Consider the following 15,738-nt stretch of genomic DNA (forward strand, 5'->3'; position numbering starts at 1 on the left):
GGAGGATGAGGCAAGGGAACTGCTGCAGATTCTAGGCCAGCCTAGGCTACTTACTTGTCAAAAGAAAAGAAAAGAAAAGAAAAGAAAAGAAAAGAAAAAAGAAAAGAAAAGAAAAGAAAAGGAGGGAGGGAGGGAGGGAGGGAGGGAGGGAGGGAGGGAGGGAGGGGAGGGGAGGGGAGGGAGAGGAAAAAAAATCTCTAGTCAAAGGGGCCCAGTTGCTGGCAAATTATTCAAGCAATCCCAATACACAAATAAACCAGTTTATGGCTGTCACAACTAGGGATGACCTAGAGATGGGCTCAGCTGCTGCTCGCTGCCAGCCTTTGATCTGGGGGTTATCTCTAGCAGTGTGAGTAGAGTGGTTCCTCAAAAAGCAACAGGGGCCAGCATGGAGGAACAACAGGACTTTCCTCTCCTCTCTCTCTCTCTCTCTCTCTCTCTCTCTCTCTCTCTCTCTCTCTCTCTCTCTCTCGTGTGTGTGTGTGTGTGTGTGTGTGTGTGTGTGTGTGTGAGAAAGAAAGAGAGAGAGAGAGAGAATTCACATGTGTGAGAGAGGTTCAGACACCAAGTCAGGTGTCAATCCTTGTCTCCCTTTGTTTGAGGAAGGGTTTTTTGTTTGTTTGTTCTAGTGTGTACACTGCTCAAAGGCCACTGAACTCCTGGAATTCTAACTCTACCCCCAAGTTTGTAGTCAAAGCAAAGGAACGTTGGATACATGTTTCCATAGCCAGCTTTACATGGATCCTGCGGTTTGAACTCAGTAAGGGCTCTAGGATTACAGAGTGAACTACCTCAGGCAGCTTTACATGCTTCTGTGGGATCGGAACTCAGGTCCTTGCACTTGTACGTTGCTTTCTCAGTCCCTAATTCTTGGCCTCATTGTCTCACCTGGTTTCCGTCCAAAAACACCCCTCTTTTTGAAAGACAGGGTTCACTGTGTAGTCCTGGTTAGCTTGGAACCTACTGTGCCTTATACCCTTGGTGCCGTCTCCCCAGGCCCCCAGCTGCAGGCTTTTGTATTGCAAAAGACATGATCCCCACCCAGTGGGCCCATGATGAGGAATCTTACTAGGGCTCTGGGAAAGACAAGACAGCCCAGCTGAGCAGGCCCACAGGCACGGGAGGGATTGCTGGAGGCACCAGCGAGGGCAGGGAGCCTGGCAAATGAGGTCAACAGAGAGAAAAGTAGAGCAGGGAAGGTGGGAGGCGGAAAAAGTTAGAACCACCTGGGCATGCACAGGAACACTTAAGTACCCACATCCCGCTGTATCTAATGCTACCTCATTGTTGCTCAACTGTGGTTCCACAAGCAAATAAATTCTGCCCATGGGTGGCAGGGTCTAGCACAGCACAGCCCGGCCTCACACTCAGTGTACCCAAAGATGACATGAATCTGGATCCTCCTGCGTCCCTCTCTCAAGTGTTGGGGGGATTGCATGCCTGGTTCAAGTGTGCTAAGGATGGGACACTCAGACTTCATGCATGCTAAGCAAGCACTCTGCCAACTGAGCTACGTTCCATTTATTACTGCATTGCATTTACTTAATCATGTGTGAGTGTGTGTATGTCACACACACCCGTGCACACACACACATGTTGCAGCACACATGTGGAGCTCAGAGGACAACTTTTGGGAATCAGTTCTCTCTTCTACTATGTAGGTTCTGGGCTCAAGACCATCAAGGCTTGGTGATGGGTGACTTTACCCACTGAGTCACCCATAACCAGCCCCACCCTGACCCAACCTCTCTCCAAGTCAGTTTAACTTTTAAAAAACTCCTGTTCTCATACTATGCCAGGTGTTGGAAATGGAACCAGAGGCTTAAGGCCATCAAAACAACACCTCTGGCTATATGTTTTCTCTCTCCTCCCATCTCCACGTTAATAATGGAGATGGAACCCATGACTAGAACAAGCACTCCTACCACTGAGCCACACCCCAGCCCCTCACTGGGGGGATTCTAGGCAGATGCTCTACCACTGAGTCACACTCCAGCCCCTCACTGGGGGGATTCTAGGCAGATGCTCTACCACTGAGTCACACTCCAGCCCCTCACTGAGGGGATTCTAGGCAGATGCTGTACCATAGAACCCCACTCCCAGCCCTTACTGGGGGATTCCAGGGCTCTACCACTGAGCTAATCCTCGGCCCTCTTTACTTTTTATCATGAGATCAAGGTCTCAATTAGTTGCCTAGACAGGCCTTGCATTCTCTCTAGCCCAAGCTGGCCCTTAAACTCACAATCTACCTGCCTCAGCCTCCTGTGCAGCTGGGACGATAGCCTGTGCCACTGAGCCTGATTTTACAATTAAAGCAAAAACAAACAGAAAGAATGTGAATAAGACATATTCTGGGAGGCTTGGAAGTTCTTAAGAAAAAAATCTGAATCTGTAAATCTACTCTGTAGCCCAGACTGGCCTGGACTCTGTTGTGTAAACCAGGCTAGCCTAGAACCACAGAGATAGACCGGCCTCAAGCTCAGGAATGATGAGATTACAGTAGTGCATCACCAACACTGGATTTTGTAAATACTCTGAATTAGAACCTCAGGAACCTTCAGTCCAGGGCTCACCTGAAACCTCCTGGCCCCTCCGGTCCAGCTCCAGCTCAGCTATTTCGCTCAGCAGGGTGATGCCCTGCAGGAAGCTGTGTTCCAGGCCTAGGCTGGAGGCTGTGTCCAGCTTCTCCCCGGCTGAGACCCCGGTACCCAGAGAAGGCAGAGGCCTGGCCTGGGGCAGCTCAGCTGCAGCTGCCAGCACATTCATGCCGGCCAGTGGGTCCTCCAGGCCTGGCAGGAGTGACTCAGAACAGGTGTCTTCTAGACAGCAGGCACTGCCCGGAGCAGGTGCAGCCTCCTGGGTCTCCAGGTTCAGACACTGGCCCTCTGGGACAGGTAAGTCACAGTCTGAGAGCTCCAGGCTGGGCTGAGGCTCAGTCAGGGGCGGCTGGGGCAGGCTGTCCTCAGGCCCTGCCTCTGCCATGGGCCCTTCCATTGGCACATCCAGGGGCACCTCCACCGGCTCTTCCTTAGTCTCTATGAGTGGCTCAGGTGTCAGTTGCGCCCCAAGCTCCAGGGCAGCCGCAGCCATGCGGGGCTCTGTCCTACCCGGTAGTTCTATCTGTGGTTCAGCCACTTGTGCAAAGTCTGAGGCTTCAGAGGGCTCCCGGCAGCCCTGACCCGCTGCGCTCAACACCTGGGCCTCTAGCAGGCCACCTCCGCAGCCACTTGCAGGGCTTACAGCCACCATGGTCTCGGGAACAGGCAGAGCCAACGGTGACTCGAGGTGGGGCAGCTCCGTGGGGCCCTCTTCTACATCCTCAACCTCAGCCTTCACCTCACGGTCGACCAGTGGCTGCTCCTCTGGGCTGTCCCGGGGTGGCTCTGGGATCTTAGAAGGTGACAGGCAGATGGGCTTGTCTTCGGGAGACAGTGCCAGGCGCTCGGGCCCGTCAGCTGGGAGCGGCACATCGGGGGCGAGGCCATCGGCATCAGCGGCTGCAGTGGGTTGCAGCAGGAAGGGGTAGGATCTCCCGTAGTGTGGTGGCAGGGCTTGGAATGGGTACCTGGGGGGGATATCTGCCAAGGATAGAAGAAGTCAGTGAAAGAGGGGTTCCCCAGGGCTCTGACCTATCCCCACAACCTGAGAGAGAAGACACAGCATACAAACAACTGCCCCTGCTTGACCAGCTGCTGTTTCCCTGCTGATCCTGAAAATAACCCAAGAGCCTTCTACACGTCTGCGCCTTGGAGAGCAAAGTCAGCCACCATCTTGTCGTCAAGGGTCTTACAGTTGTAAAGGGAATCCAGACTGAACCGAAATCAAATGGGAAAACAAGGCCTATGAAGATATCTGTCTGTCAGTGTGGACTGTACCCCACCCCAATGAAACATGTGTTCAAAAATCTCATAGTAGCTGGGCGTGGTGGCACATGTTTGTAGTGTCAGAACTTGGGAGGCAGAAGCCCACAGATCTCTGTGAGTTCAAGGGCAGCCCTGGCTACCTAGTGAGACAGTCTCAAAACACAACAAAGCAAAATCCTTCATGGTAAAACAGGTTTACCCTAAGAGGCAGGACTGAGTGGAATGACTGAGCCAGGCCTGGGCAACGCCCAACAGGAGTTTAACAGTGCAATAGTTACCAGAGTAAGTTCGAGGCCAAGCATGTTCTTAGCACCTTAGCGTCAGCATTACATCAAATGGTTCCAGAGAGGGGTAACCTCCTGCCCAAACTAACACAGCACTAATACAGGATTCTGCATTAGAACCTAAATCCTCTCAAACACAAGCTCATGATCTTTCTTGCCCCCAAAAAAGAGGACACACACCTCAGACACCAAAGCCAGGTACGTGTGGCCAGGCCTGATGAACACAGGACACAGGAGTCAAAGAGGCTACGAGGCTACCCAGATGGGAACCTCTGAGCTTTCCCATAGAGACTCAGCAGCTACTGCGCACTGAGTTTACAAATCTGTTGTGCTGTGAGCAGCCCTCGTGCACGGATACTGTCACTATGTCCCCTGCTCTGCACCAACAAGGGACAGGTACATTCATTCCAAAGTTGGATGGTGAGATCTACAGAGTGCTCAGCCAGAGAATAAATGAATGGATGAATGAGTAAATGAATGAGAGAAGGAATAAATGAATGAGCCAGTGAATGAATGAATGCACAGTGAACAGATAAGAATGAGTGAATGAACCAGGCCACCACTGAACACTCGGGAATTCAGTATCCCATGGCCAGGCAGCCCCTGTCCCCCACTCCCACCTGTGAACAGGGCCTGGAAGGGACTGGGTGCCTCCTTCTCCAACTCCAGGTCTTTCTTCTCCACCACGTTCTCAGGAGCCTCTTCCTTGCGGGCAAGGCCAGGGGTAGGTGGTGGGGAGGCGGGCGGTGGGCTGCTGGGGTGAGAGCTGGGTGTGGCAGGGTAGGTGTAGGCCGGTGGCTTAGACACATCCTCTACCTTCTGGATAACCTTGGCCTTCAGAGAGGTCACAGGGGAGGCTCGGGGAGACGGGGGTGGGCTCACAGCCTTGCCGTGGGTGCCCGTGGGGCCTGCAGCCAGGCCGGTGGGCTTGCGAGGCAACAGTCCTGGGCCTGCGGCACTCAAGCTGGCCTTGCCCGTGGTCTCCAGGCTCTTCTTATTCACCTTCTCCTCCATCTCAGTTCGATGCTCCTGAGCTTTCAATCGCTCCTGCTGGGGAATGGGACAGGGGGTAGGGTCAGCATGGCAGGAGCCATCATCATCTGCCTAGCCCCTGGAGCCTCCCACTCCAGAGAATCAGGTAAGACACAAGGGCTGGGCCACACAGTCCTCCCACATTCCACCGTGGCACATGTGTAATAAACATGGCATTCTACAGAACCCAGTCAGCAGGCGGGGGGCAGGGCGCAGAGCCCTGGCTGTCACAAAGAAGGATTCTGACCCACTTGGGACCCTCACAGTCGAAGTGAGGGGCCCTAGTACCCACACCCCGACACCGTGCATTGTGCACACATGGGGGACTTAACCACCTGCTCAGCACTAAGTTGCATTAACCAAGCATCACTGAGGTGTGTGACAGCAAAATGTGAAACTTAGCTTAACAACAGCCAGTACTTACTGGGGTCCAGCAGCTAGTACCCAAAACACTGGAGACAGCTCCCCACCACCCACCCCTACTCCTGTGGCTGCCTAGACCTAAGAGCTAAGAAATATTTGTACCACCCAACTGACTACACAAGAATAGATACTGTCTGGAGACAGAGGAGCCTCTGAGATGCCCGAAACATCTCTGATCCATAGGTCGTCTCTGTCATGTTTTTTCCACTGCTCACTGGGTCCTGTCCCTAGCAAATGCTGTCCTCCACACCCTGGCCGTCATATCTGATCTTCCCTCTGGTCCGGCTCTGTTCAGACACTGCCTCCTTCAGGCATCCCTCCCCAATGGCTGACGGCCGACAGCTTAGGGTGTCTGCTTCCCACTGTAGGGAGAGGACTCACCACCAGCTGTGCGCTCCGCTGCAGCTCCAGGGCCTGGGCTGCCTGCTGCTGCAGGTACAGCAGCTCTTGCTGCCGCAGAAAGTGCTGCTGAGAGAAGAGCTGCAGCTGCTGTGCATGGTGCAGGGGGCTGCGGCCCGGTGGGTACAGGGCCGGCCAGAGAGGAGGCACTGCGGCTCGCTCCATCAGCTCAGCTGTGGAGGCAGACACAAAGGAGAGTCACACCCACGGCCCCAGCTCCTGCGGCTCCTGCTGGCTTCCCCGGCCTGGAATACTATCCCCCCATGTGTGTATACATGAATCACACCTCTACCAAAACCCCAAGTAGAATGCCCTCAAAGGTCACAGTTGGATCATGCCAACCTGCAGGATCAGTACCAAAGCCACCACGGGGATTACAACCTACAGTCTGCAGAGTGGGCCCCAGAATGGACAGAGACATCCAGTCCCCACAGGTGACCATAACTGAATCTTCATGGAGTTGCCAGAATCTGCTCTCTGGACACAACTGAGGTCGGAGACTTTCTTGGGCCCACTTGTCCCCATCCCATATGCAAAGCTACCTCACCTCCAGGGAAGGCCAGAAAAGACACTTACCAAAATGAGGCAGGTGATCACTGGGGATAACCACCAGCTGGCCAGACTGGGGATCCCTGACGAACTGGTAAGCTGATGGCAAGGAACCCCCTAAGCCGGGTGGGAAGGCGGGGGCCATGCCCTGGTGTAGAGAGGGGGGTCCCAGGCCTAAGAGGAGAAACCCAAGTTCACATCAACATCAGGAAGTTCCAGGCCCACTGACAGCACCATAGTCCCTGATCGCCACCGAGAGTCCCAAAAGAACACTGAAGGGTGCAGGCAGACTGGGGACAGGCACGACTGTCCCACTATGCCTGGGAAGCCGAGAGAAAGCCCATGAAGCTCCACTCACCGTAAGGGTGTCCAGCAAGCCACATGGATGTGCTCCCCGACCGAGGCAGCCAGGGGTGTGCCGCCAAGTGAGCTGCGGGGTCAGCAGACCAGCGTCCTGAGCCTGCCAGTGTCGGGCCCCCAGTCACCATGAGGTTGGGGTTCAGACCATTAGGAGCACAGCTGGTAGGGTGTAGACGGGCCAAATCAGCCAACTCCTTACTTTCTCTGAAAAGGGAAACAAGAGGCATAGGAAGAGCTGGTGGCCCAGAAACAGGGAGGGGAAGTAAGAGGGACACAGCCCAGGGAGCAGACAGGGTAAGCCTGGGGACAACTGAGGCTCTTCCCTACTGGCTGGAGGGGACTTGAGTAGCATGGATGGACAAGCCCAAGGTGGCTTGACTATCAAGGACCACGGTGAAACTCAGAGGTCACCTCATCATCCTTACCCCAGAAGCTCCCAGCCCCTACTCTCAGGTCCCCGAAGCCCTCACCGGAGCAACTTCTCCTGGTCCCGGTCCAGCCGTGTCCCGAGCAGCCGATCCTCCCGGTGTCTGGCTCTATCACAGTCGTCATCAGTCCGGCCATGCCCTGGGGGCCAAAGGTGGCAGTGAGTTCCCTGCCAGCAGCAGTCCAGACTCTCATTATATCTTCTACCCATCGCTGCCCTCCCCTTGTACACCCAACAGAACCCTCCAGCAACCCCCGTGAGGATCTCTCTCCCAGCAACACAGATCTTTAGGATCCCTGGACCCCACTTAGGAATCTGGCCCAGAAACTTCCCATCCATCCCTCCCACCCCAGGGGCCTGCCTGCTACTCATACAGACAGCTGTGGTAAGAACAACACCAGCAGACACAAGTTTAAACACAATAAAATCTATCAAACACAAGCATGGTGGCGCTAGCCTTTGACCCCGGCACTCAAGAAGCAGAGGCAGGTGGATCTCTGTGATTTTGAGGCCAGTCTGGCTTTGAGGCAAGAGGATAGATGTGAATTCAAAGCCAGCCTGGGTTACATATCATAACAAGTTCCAGGATAGCCCAAGTTTCAGAGTAAGATCCTATCTTTTTTTAAAAAAGGCAGGAGGCTCAATGGATCAAGGTATTTCCTATGAAGCCTGAAGACCTAAATTCACAAAGTAGACAGAAATGACTCCTGCAAGTTGACCTCTGACCTCCACATGTGCACAGTGGCATGCCCATGCCTAAATATATATATACATAAAAACAAAAATACACGTCTTTTTTCTGCTCTTATTTTATGCATACAAGTGTTTTTGCCTGCATGTATATATATGTACTATGTTCATGGCTGCTTGGTGTTCCATGAGTTCAGGTGAGGATTATTGGATCCCCTAGAACTGGAGTTCCAGATGACTGTAAGATGGGGACTGAACTTGGATCACCCACAACAACAACAACAACAAAAGGCCCTCTTAACCACTGAGCAATCTCTCCAGCCCAAATAAATGTATTTAAAGGTCTGTGATGGCCCACGCCATTAATCCCAGCACTCGGGAGGCAGAGGCAGGCAGATCTCTGTGAATTGAGGCTAGTCTGGTCTATACAGCAAGTTCCAGGACAGCCAAGGCTATACTGTGAAACCCTGTCTCAAAAAAAGCAAAAATAGTAATAATGATGATGATGAAAATTAAAAAGAGCTGGGCAATGGTGGCGCACGCCTTTAATCCCAGCACTTGGGAGTCAGAGGCAGGTGGATCCCTGTGAGTTCAAGACCAGCCTAGTCTAAAAAGTTACAAAGCTACACAAAAAAACTCTGTCTCAAAAAAAAAAAAAAAAAAAAAAAAAAAAAAAAAAGATGGGGAGGCCCAGCCTTTAAAGGAGTTTGATGCCAAGTCTGACGACCTGAGTGCAATCTCCAGAACCCACATGGTAGAAGGGGGGGTGGGGGAAAACACCTCCTATACGTTGCCTTCTGACCTTGACACACATGGGGGTGACATGTCCATGCCCCCACACGCACACATACACACTAAATAAACAAATGGAATAAAGGAGAAGAGGCTGGAGAATGTGGCTTGGTTGGCAAACTGCTTGCCTAGCAGTCCTGTGTTCAAATCCCCACCCCCTCTAGGGGAATACCAGGCATGGTTTATACACAAAGCAAAGGATTTTAAGGTCAAGGCTATCCTTTGCTACATGGCAAATTAAAAGCCAATCCGGACTATATGAGATTCTGTCTTAGTAAATCAATAAATAAAACTGACCACATGATGACAAACAAAGTAGCCATTCCTGGCCCAGCCCGTCAGTGTCTCAGGGTCTAGAGTTGGCCATATTCAAGACCCTCACAGGTCAGGGTCCCACTTGAGATGTAGCAACTGAGCTCCTGCACTTACTTAATCTATCTCTCTGCACCCCTAAAACCTCAGAGTCCTGAAGAGCACTGTCCAAGATGAGCTCAGAGACTGCAGACCCTTCTGGTTTCCACAGGAAAACGAGATGCAGCCATCTAGAGCACAGGACAGTGGCTGGGAGAGAGCACAGCTACCTGAGCCCAGACATCCAAGGACCAACCAAACAACCTAGTATGGGACGGGGCAGCCCCTCAAGGCAGATGGAGCAGGGCCAGCAAGTCCACCTGGAATGAACCTCAGGGCTGCCTAGAACATTAAACAAAACAAATCGGAAAACCCTGACCGATTCTAAGTGGTGAGAGCGGACAGATGTGGGGCAGGCGAGGGAAGTGTCCCTGGCCACCTGAAGGACCCTCTCCCCAGAGCCACCATGCACAGAAGCATCCACCAAGCTGTTTACTCACACCAGCACAAAGTGACTGAACTGGTGTGATGGGGGAGGTCCTTCTGTATGCTGTGAATATGTTTCTCCTATTGGTTAATGCATAGAGCTGTGTCGGCCAGTGGACACGCAGGATGACAGAAACTTCCATCTCCACTGGTGAGCAGAGGAAGGGGAGGGGAGGAGAGCGGGGAGCAATGCCCCCTTAGATGGCGAGAAGCGGGAGGCCCAGCCGGGGCACTAACTGGAACCCTCCCGTGAAGGCTGACACTGTTGTGTGACAGGATCTAGACTCACCTAGGAGGCAAAGCTCTGGGCATATCTGTGAGGGGTTTCCACGGAGGTTCTGCAAGCGGTTGGAGGACTCGCTCCTGAATGCAGGCAGAACTATGCTCAGGGTTGCCAATTCGGACTGGGTAAAGAACAGTATGGCTGGTGACAGTTCAGCAAGTAATGTAGGCAATCCTGACAGCCTGAGCTCAATCCCTGTGGCCTGAAGCTGCCCTCTGACCTTGGTATGTGTGTACATGCACACACAAAAAAACAAACGTAAAAAAGAACCTGCCTGGAGAGACAACTCTGCAGTTAGAAGACCTGTTGTCATAAGAAACAAGAGATGGGGGCTGGAGAGATGGCTCAGACGTTAAGAGCCCTGGCTGCTCTTCCAGAGGTCCTGAGTTCAATTCCCAGCAACCACATGATGGCTCACAACCATCCATAACAAAATCTGGTTCCCTCTTCTGACTTGCAGGGATACGTGCAGACAGAACACTGTATACATAAAAATAAATAAATAAAATTTAAAAAAAAAGAAAGAAAGAAACCAGAGTTTGGGCTCCAGTACCCATGGAACCAGCCAGGCGTCTTGCACACACATGTAGCTACAGCTCCAAGGAACTGGAGACGGGAGGACTCCTGGGGCTGCCTGGCTGCCAGGTGAGTCAAGACGGCATGAGCTCCAGCTTCAAAGAGAGACCCTGCTTCAAGGACATAGTGTGGGGGAGGAATAGAGGACCCTCTTCTGGTCTCCACATGTGCACATGGCACACGCACCTGAATACACATGCATGCACACAGACATGCGCCCACATCAACAAGTAAAGTTCTTTAGAAAGTGAGAAAGTGAGCCGAGCCCCAGCATGCATCTTTCTCTGCCTCCTGACCACAGATGCAACATGACCAGAGCCTCCCACACCATGAGGGACTGCACGTTCAAACTGTGAGCCAAAGTCCTTCTTCCTTAAGTAAATATCCGGTTGTTGTGGCTATTCCATCACAGCAACCGGAGAAATAACTAAGATAACAATACCCGCTCCCCGCCACCAAGCAGAATAACAGCACAAGAGTGACAGGACCGACCAGGCGCTGGGGAGATGGCTGGGATGCTGAAATGACTGCTCTGAAAATGAAGGCCTGAGTTTGAATTCCTAGAACCCATATTTGAAAACTGAGCACAAGCCTGGCAAAGCTGGCACACACCTTTAATCCTAGTCCTTAAGAGACGGAAGCAGGTGGATTTCTGTGAGTTCCAGGCCAGCCTGTACAAGTTCCAGGTCAGGGCTACACAAATAAACCCTGCCCTGAAGATAGATAGATAGATAGATAGATAGATAGATAGATAGATAGATAGATAAATAGATAGATAGATGTAAAGATAAAAAAGATGGACTGTAATCCCGGGGTTCCCTGGCAGCCAGCCGAGCTGAATCAGTGGGCTCTAGGTTCAAAGACAAGGTGCGGGCTGGAGAGACGTTTCTGCAGTTATACAGACTTGCAGTTCTTGCAAAGGACCCATTTCCCACAGGGCCACTCAGAACCATCTATAACCCCTGATGCCCTCTTCTAGCCCCCCCAGAACATCAGGCACACATGTGTGCACAGACATACACCCTGGCAAAACATCCATGTACATAAAAATTTTTTAAACTTTTTTTAAAAGATGGAAGAAACCGAGGAAGACACCTCTGGCCTACAGACAGAAAGATACACACACACACACACACACACACACACACACACACACACACACACACACACACACACACAGAGATAGCAGAAATAGAAGAGGCTGTGCCCAGGAACCATGGAGAAACTGTAGCTCAGAAGGGAACAGCAGGGTCCAGGTTCAGAAAGCCACCCAGAGTTCCACAGCTGTGCCTGGAAATCAGAGCCTGAGCTCATGCTTCATTGTCCCAGGGGAGATGCCACGTCAACCAGGCTCACATACTCCCAAGAGCTAAGCCATCTGGGAAGGCACATGCCACTGGTCTCTGTGTCTGAGACCAGCTGCAGGTACAGCACTTGCTGATGGGGCCCCAGAAAGGGGAGGTGCCTGGAATGTAGCCTAGGCTCAGGGCCACAAGTCTTCGGTACGGCGTGACTGATTTGCCCTGGGTTAATTCCTGTCCCAAGCATCACCTGCCACTAGACACCAACTCAGAGCAGCCTCCAAGCCCAAGGCCACTAGGCAGCGCTCTAGGCCACTCTCTGCAAGCTGTCTGGTTGCAATGATAGGGGACAGGTCTTCTACCCTGAATAGGGCTCTGTGACAAGGTTTGGTACTACTCTTGTGTATAGGGTGGCTTACGATTTAGTATACAAAAATACCTGTGCCCACTAGGGTCGTGTGTGTGTGTGTGTGTGTGTGTGTGTGTGTGTGTGTGTGTGTGTGTGTGTGTGTGTGTGTAAGAAGAAGATGTGGTTTGAGTTTGGGCTGGAGAAGTTTTGTCTTTGATGCTTTCTTTTACTCCTGGGAATGAAAACCACTGGTGAATGTACAGTGATAATGCACCTGACTAGAATCCCCCAGTGAAGGATTAGGGCATGGCTGAGTTAGCAAGCAGGTAGTGTCCCCTATCATTCCAACCCAGAATAAGCAGGGGCTGATGCAAACCCCACCCCCATCATCATAGGACTGACTTCCTTGGCTAGGTGTCTCAGCCCAGAACAAGAAAAGGATCGTTTAGTCAGTCAGCAAACATCCACTAAGCACCCTTCACTTAGACCTTTATGATGTTAAGATTTCAAAGACGGCAAACAAGGAGCCTCATCCTAATTCAAAGTCCAAAGGCTCAGATGCTCTCAAGAGACATCGGGACATTCAAGGATTAGGCACGGGGATGGGATGCTCTACCAGGAAACCAAGCATGGGCCAGCTGGAGCACAGGGAGCTGTAAAGATGCTGCTAGGAGTCAGGTGTTAGCGCAGGAGGATCTCTGTGACTTCAAGGCTTTCCTGGTCTATAGAATGAGATCCTCACCAGGGCCACACAGTGAAACCCCATCTTCAAAAATAAAAAGTGTTAGGAGAAAGACCCAGGTCCAGTTTCCCAGCCCTGAGGCAGGGTGAGGCCCTGAACCTGAATGACAGTGGCATTACAAAGGAGCCAGAGTGACACTGAACACCTGGCCTTGCTAGGCTATCTGGGAAATAGGACTAAAATCAGTCCAGGAGAGAGGCCACAGAGGGAGCTACTTACTAAGATGGTGGAACCCAGAAGGCAACAGGAGGCAGGAGGCAAGCTGGGGAGGGGAAGAACCCAGGGGATGGCAGGAAATATGTTTACCAGGTCCCAGGAAAGCTATGGGTGTTTAGACTGGAAGCTGCAACAAGAGCTTCGTGGGTGGCCCTGGACTGTGGTCCAAGAGAAGAAGCTGGGGACATGTGACAATGCCTACCTTGAGATGCTACCCAAGGGCAGACCAGCTGGACATGCCCTTTTCCCAGCCTTCACCAGGGCACATTCTCGCAGCTTCAATGCCTGAACCACAGGCCCTTAGAAGGACAGCAGGCTCTGCCCTTAGCTGACAGATTCAGAGCTCAGTGAACACTCAGGTCTCCAAAATACACGAGCACTCAAACACCAACCAGTTTACCAATTCCAGAAAAAGATCCAGCCTCTCTACAGATGAAAGAGCCCAGTGTGGTTGCTAACACCTGTAAGGGAGGCCAAGGCAGGGGGCTTACAGGTTTGAGGTTAGTTTGGGCTTAGCCTCAGCTATTAACAAGACCTTGTCTCAAAGGAAAAAAAGGTGGGGGAGGTACGGTGGTGGTGCATGCCTTTAACCCCAGCACTCTGAAGGCAGAGGCAGGTAGGTAGGTATCCGTAAGTTCAAGGCCAGCCTAGTCCACAGAGCAAGTTCCAGGACAGCCACAGCTGTTACATAGAGAACCCCTATCTCCCTGTCTCCAAAAACACATTTAAAAGGCGGGGGAGAGGGAGTGATAGCTCAACAAATGAAGTGCTTGCTGTCCAAGTGTGAGGACAGAAGTTCAAATCCCCAAAACACATGGATAATCCTATGTCAAAGCTCCGGCAATGAAATAGGAGATGGAGACTGGAGAGTGCCCCCAAAAGCCCATAACCCAGCTAGCCTGGCCCACACAGTCACAAACAAGAGACCCTACTCAAACAAGGTAAGCAGCTAGGACCGACACCCAAGGTTGTCCTTTGACCTTAAAACGTGCAACGTGGCACACACATGCCCACATACTCACACAAACTCAGACACACACTCACACCAATAAATACACAAGAAAATACAAGTGGCCAAAATCACACCAATAAATACACAAGAAAATACAAGTGGCCAAAAAAAGTTAAGGGAGATGACCCAGAGGATAAAATTCCTCCCGCACAAGCCTGATGACCTGAATTTCATGCCCTGAGCCCATGGTGGAAGGAATCAATACTAGGAAGCTGTTCTCTGACCTCCATGTGTGCGTATGGCAAGCACGTGTTCACACTTGCACTCAAGCACATGCCCCCGACACACACACACACAGATAACAATAATTTTAAAAAAGCAGCAGCAGCAGCAGCAGCCAGGGCACTGGTGGGACAACTCATCGGGTATAAGGAATATAACTGCCCCTTCTCACATCTGTGGGTACCAGCACACATATGATACACCACTCATACACATGCACATATGTTTCTTCACTTAAAAAGGATTCACTGAAGTCTGTCAGGAAGCCACCTATACCATTCACAAACATGCACCTGTTTAGCCAACACCTACTATGCTCCAAGCCCCACACACACCAGAGGCATTGAATGAGGCAACACCCAGATCTATCCCACTGGAGGACTCATAGTTAGAGGCTTAAGGCTAGCCTATTCCTAGAAATCTCTCGGATAGCACAGAGGTACTACGTGCAAAAATATTCTACACCGCGTTCTCGACACAAAAGAAAGCAGGCAGAAACTTAAAATGCCCACCGGGGAACGGAAACCTAACTAGAATACCTGCTGGCATGTGCTCTCCACGGAATATTAAAGGCCGTAAAAAAAAATGATACTTGTAAAGAGCCCGCCATCTCGGGAGAAACAACCCACACTGTGATGCGGGAAAGACACATAAGACCAAGACTGTGTGCCGAGCTAGCCACTCTGCAGGTAGACACAAATTGCACAGGAAAATGAATTCAGGGAAAGCCAGGAAAGCGTTCGGGGTGCTGGGAAAACATAATGGTCTTTTTCTTCGTTCTCCTCTCCCACACTCTACATGTCTATATGGATAATGGGAAAGGCAATCAAAGCTTCAATAGCAGCCACGACGGGCAAGCAGTACTAGAAGGGAGGGATGGGGTGTGAGGAAGAGGGGCTTGGGAGCAAAGAGGAGGAAACTAGCCAGGAGTGCTAGTAGCCTATGCCTTAAATCCCAGCACACCAGAGGCAGAAGCAGGCGGATCTCTAGGAGTTCAAAGCCAGCCTGGACTACATTGTAGGTTCCAAGCTAACCAAGACCACACAGTGGAAAACCTGTCTTTCAAAAAACAAAACAAAACAAAGGGTGGGGGGCAGGAAACCAGGTGAGACAATGAGGTAAGCAGAACCAAGAATAAGAGACTGAGGAGGCAAACTACGAATGTGAGGACCTGAGTTCAGATCCCACAGAGGCATGTAAAGCTGAGCGAGGTAGCTCACTCTGTAATCCTAAAACCCCTACTGCTACCAGTTAGAAAATGGAGAACAGAGAACCCGTGGAATACCCTGGGCCAGCTAGCGCGGCATCTGCAGCCCCACAAGAGAAATGTGGGTAAAGGCGCCAGCTGCCAAGTCTGAAGACCTGAGTTCCATCCCCAGAA

General features: G+C 51.6%; 1 protein-coding gene across 6 annotated transcripts in view; it reads right to left on the minus strand.

Moving 5' to 3' along the window:
• Tnrc18 (trinucleotide repeat containing 18) overlaps positions 1–15,738 on the minus strand; it is a 91,907-nt gene that overhangs the window by 44,701 nt on the left and 31,468 nt on the right. For 3 of the 6 annotated variants that reach the window (XM_013120452.3, XM_013120450.3, XM_040751280.1), the window contains 6 exons: positions 7,381–7,477; positions 6,909–7,114; positions 6,578–6,724; positions 5,984–6,174; positions 4,768–5,194; positions 2,574–3,578 (listed from right to left, as the gene is read on the minus strand). In XM_013120452.3, the coding sequence (XP_012975906.1) occupies positions 2,574–3,578; positions 4,768–5,194; positions 5,984–6,174; positions 6,578–6,724; positions 6,909–7,114; positions 7,381–7,477 (2,073 nt within the window). Of the gene's footprint in view, positions 1–2,573; positions 3,579–4,767; positions 5,198–5,983; positions 6,175–6,577; positions 6,725–6,908; positions 7,115–7,380; positions 7,478–15,738 lie in introns of all 6 variants that reach the window. The other 3 variants (XM_013120451.3, XM_013120448.3, XM_005079961.4) reach the window with 1 other exon arrangement.

The sequence above is a fragment of the Mesocricetus auratus genome, unplaced genomic scaffold (genome assembly GCF_017639785.1).
Source record: "Mesocricetus auratus isolate SY011 unplaced genomic scaffold, BCM_Maur_2.0 Super-Scaffold_100008, whole genome shotgun sequence".
Taxonomy (NCBI): Eukaryota; Metazoa; Chordata; class Mammalia; order Rodentia; family Cricetidae; genus Mesocricetus; species Mesocricetus auratus.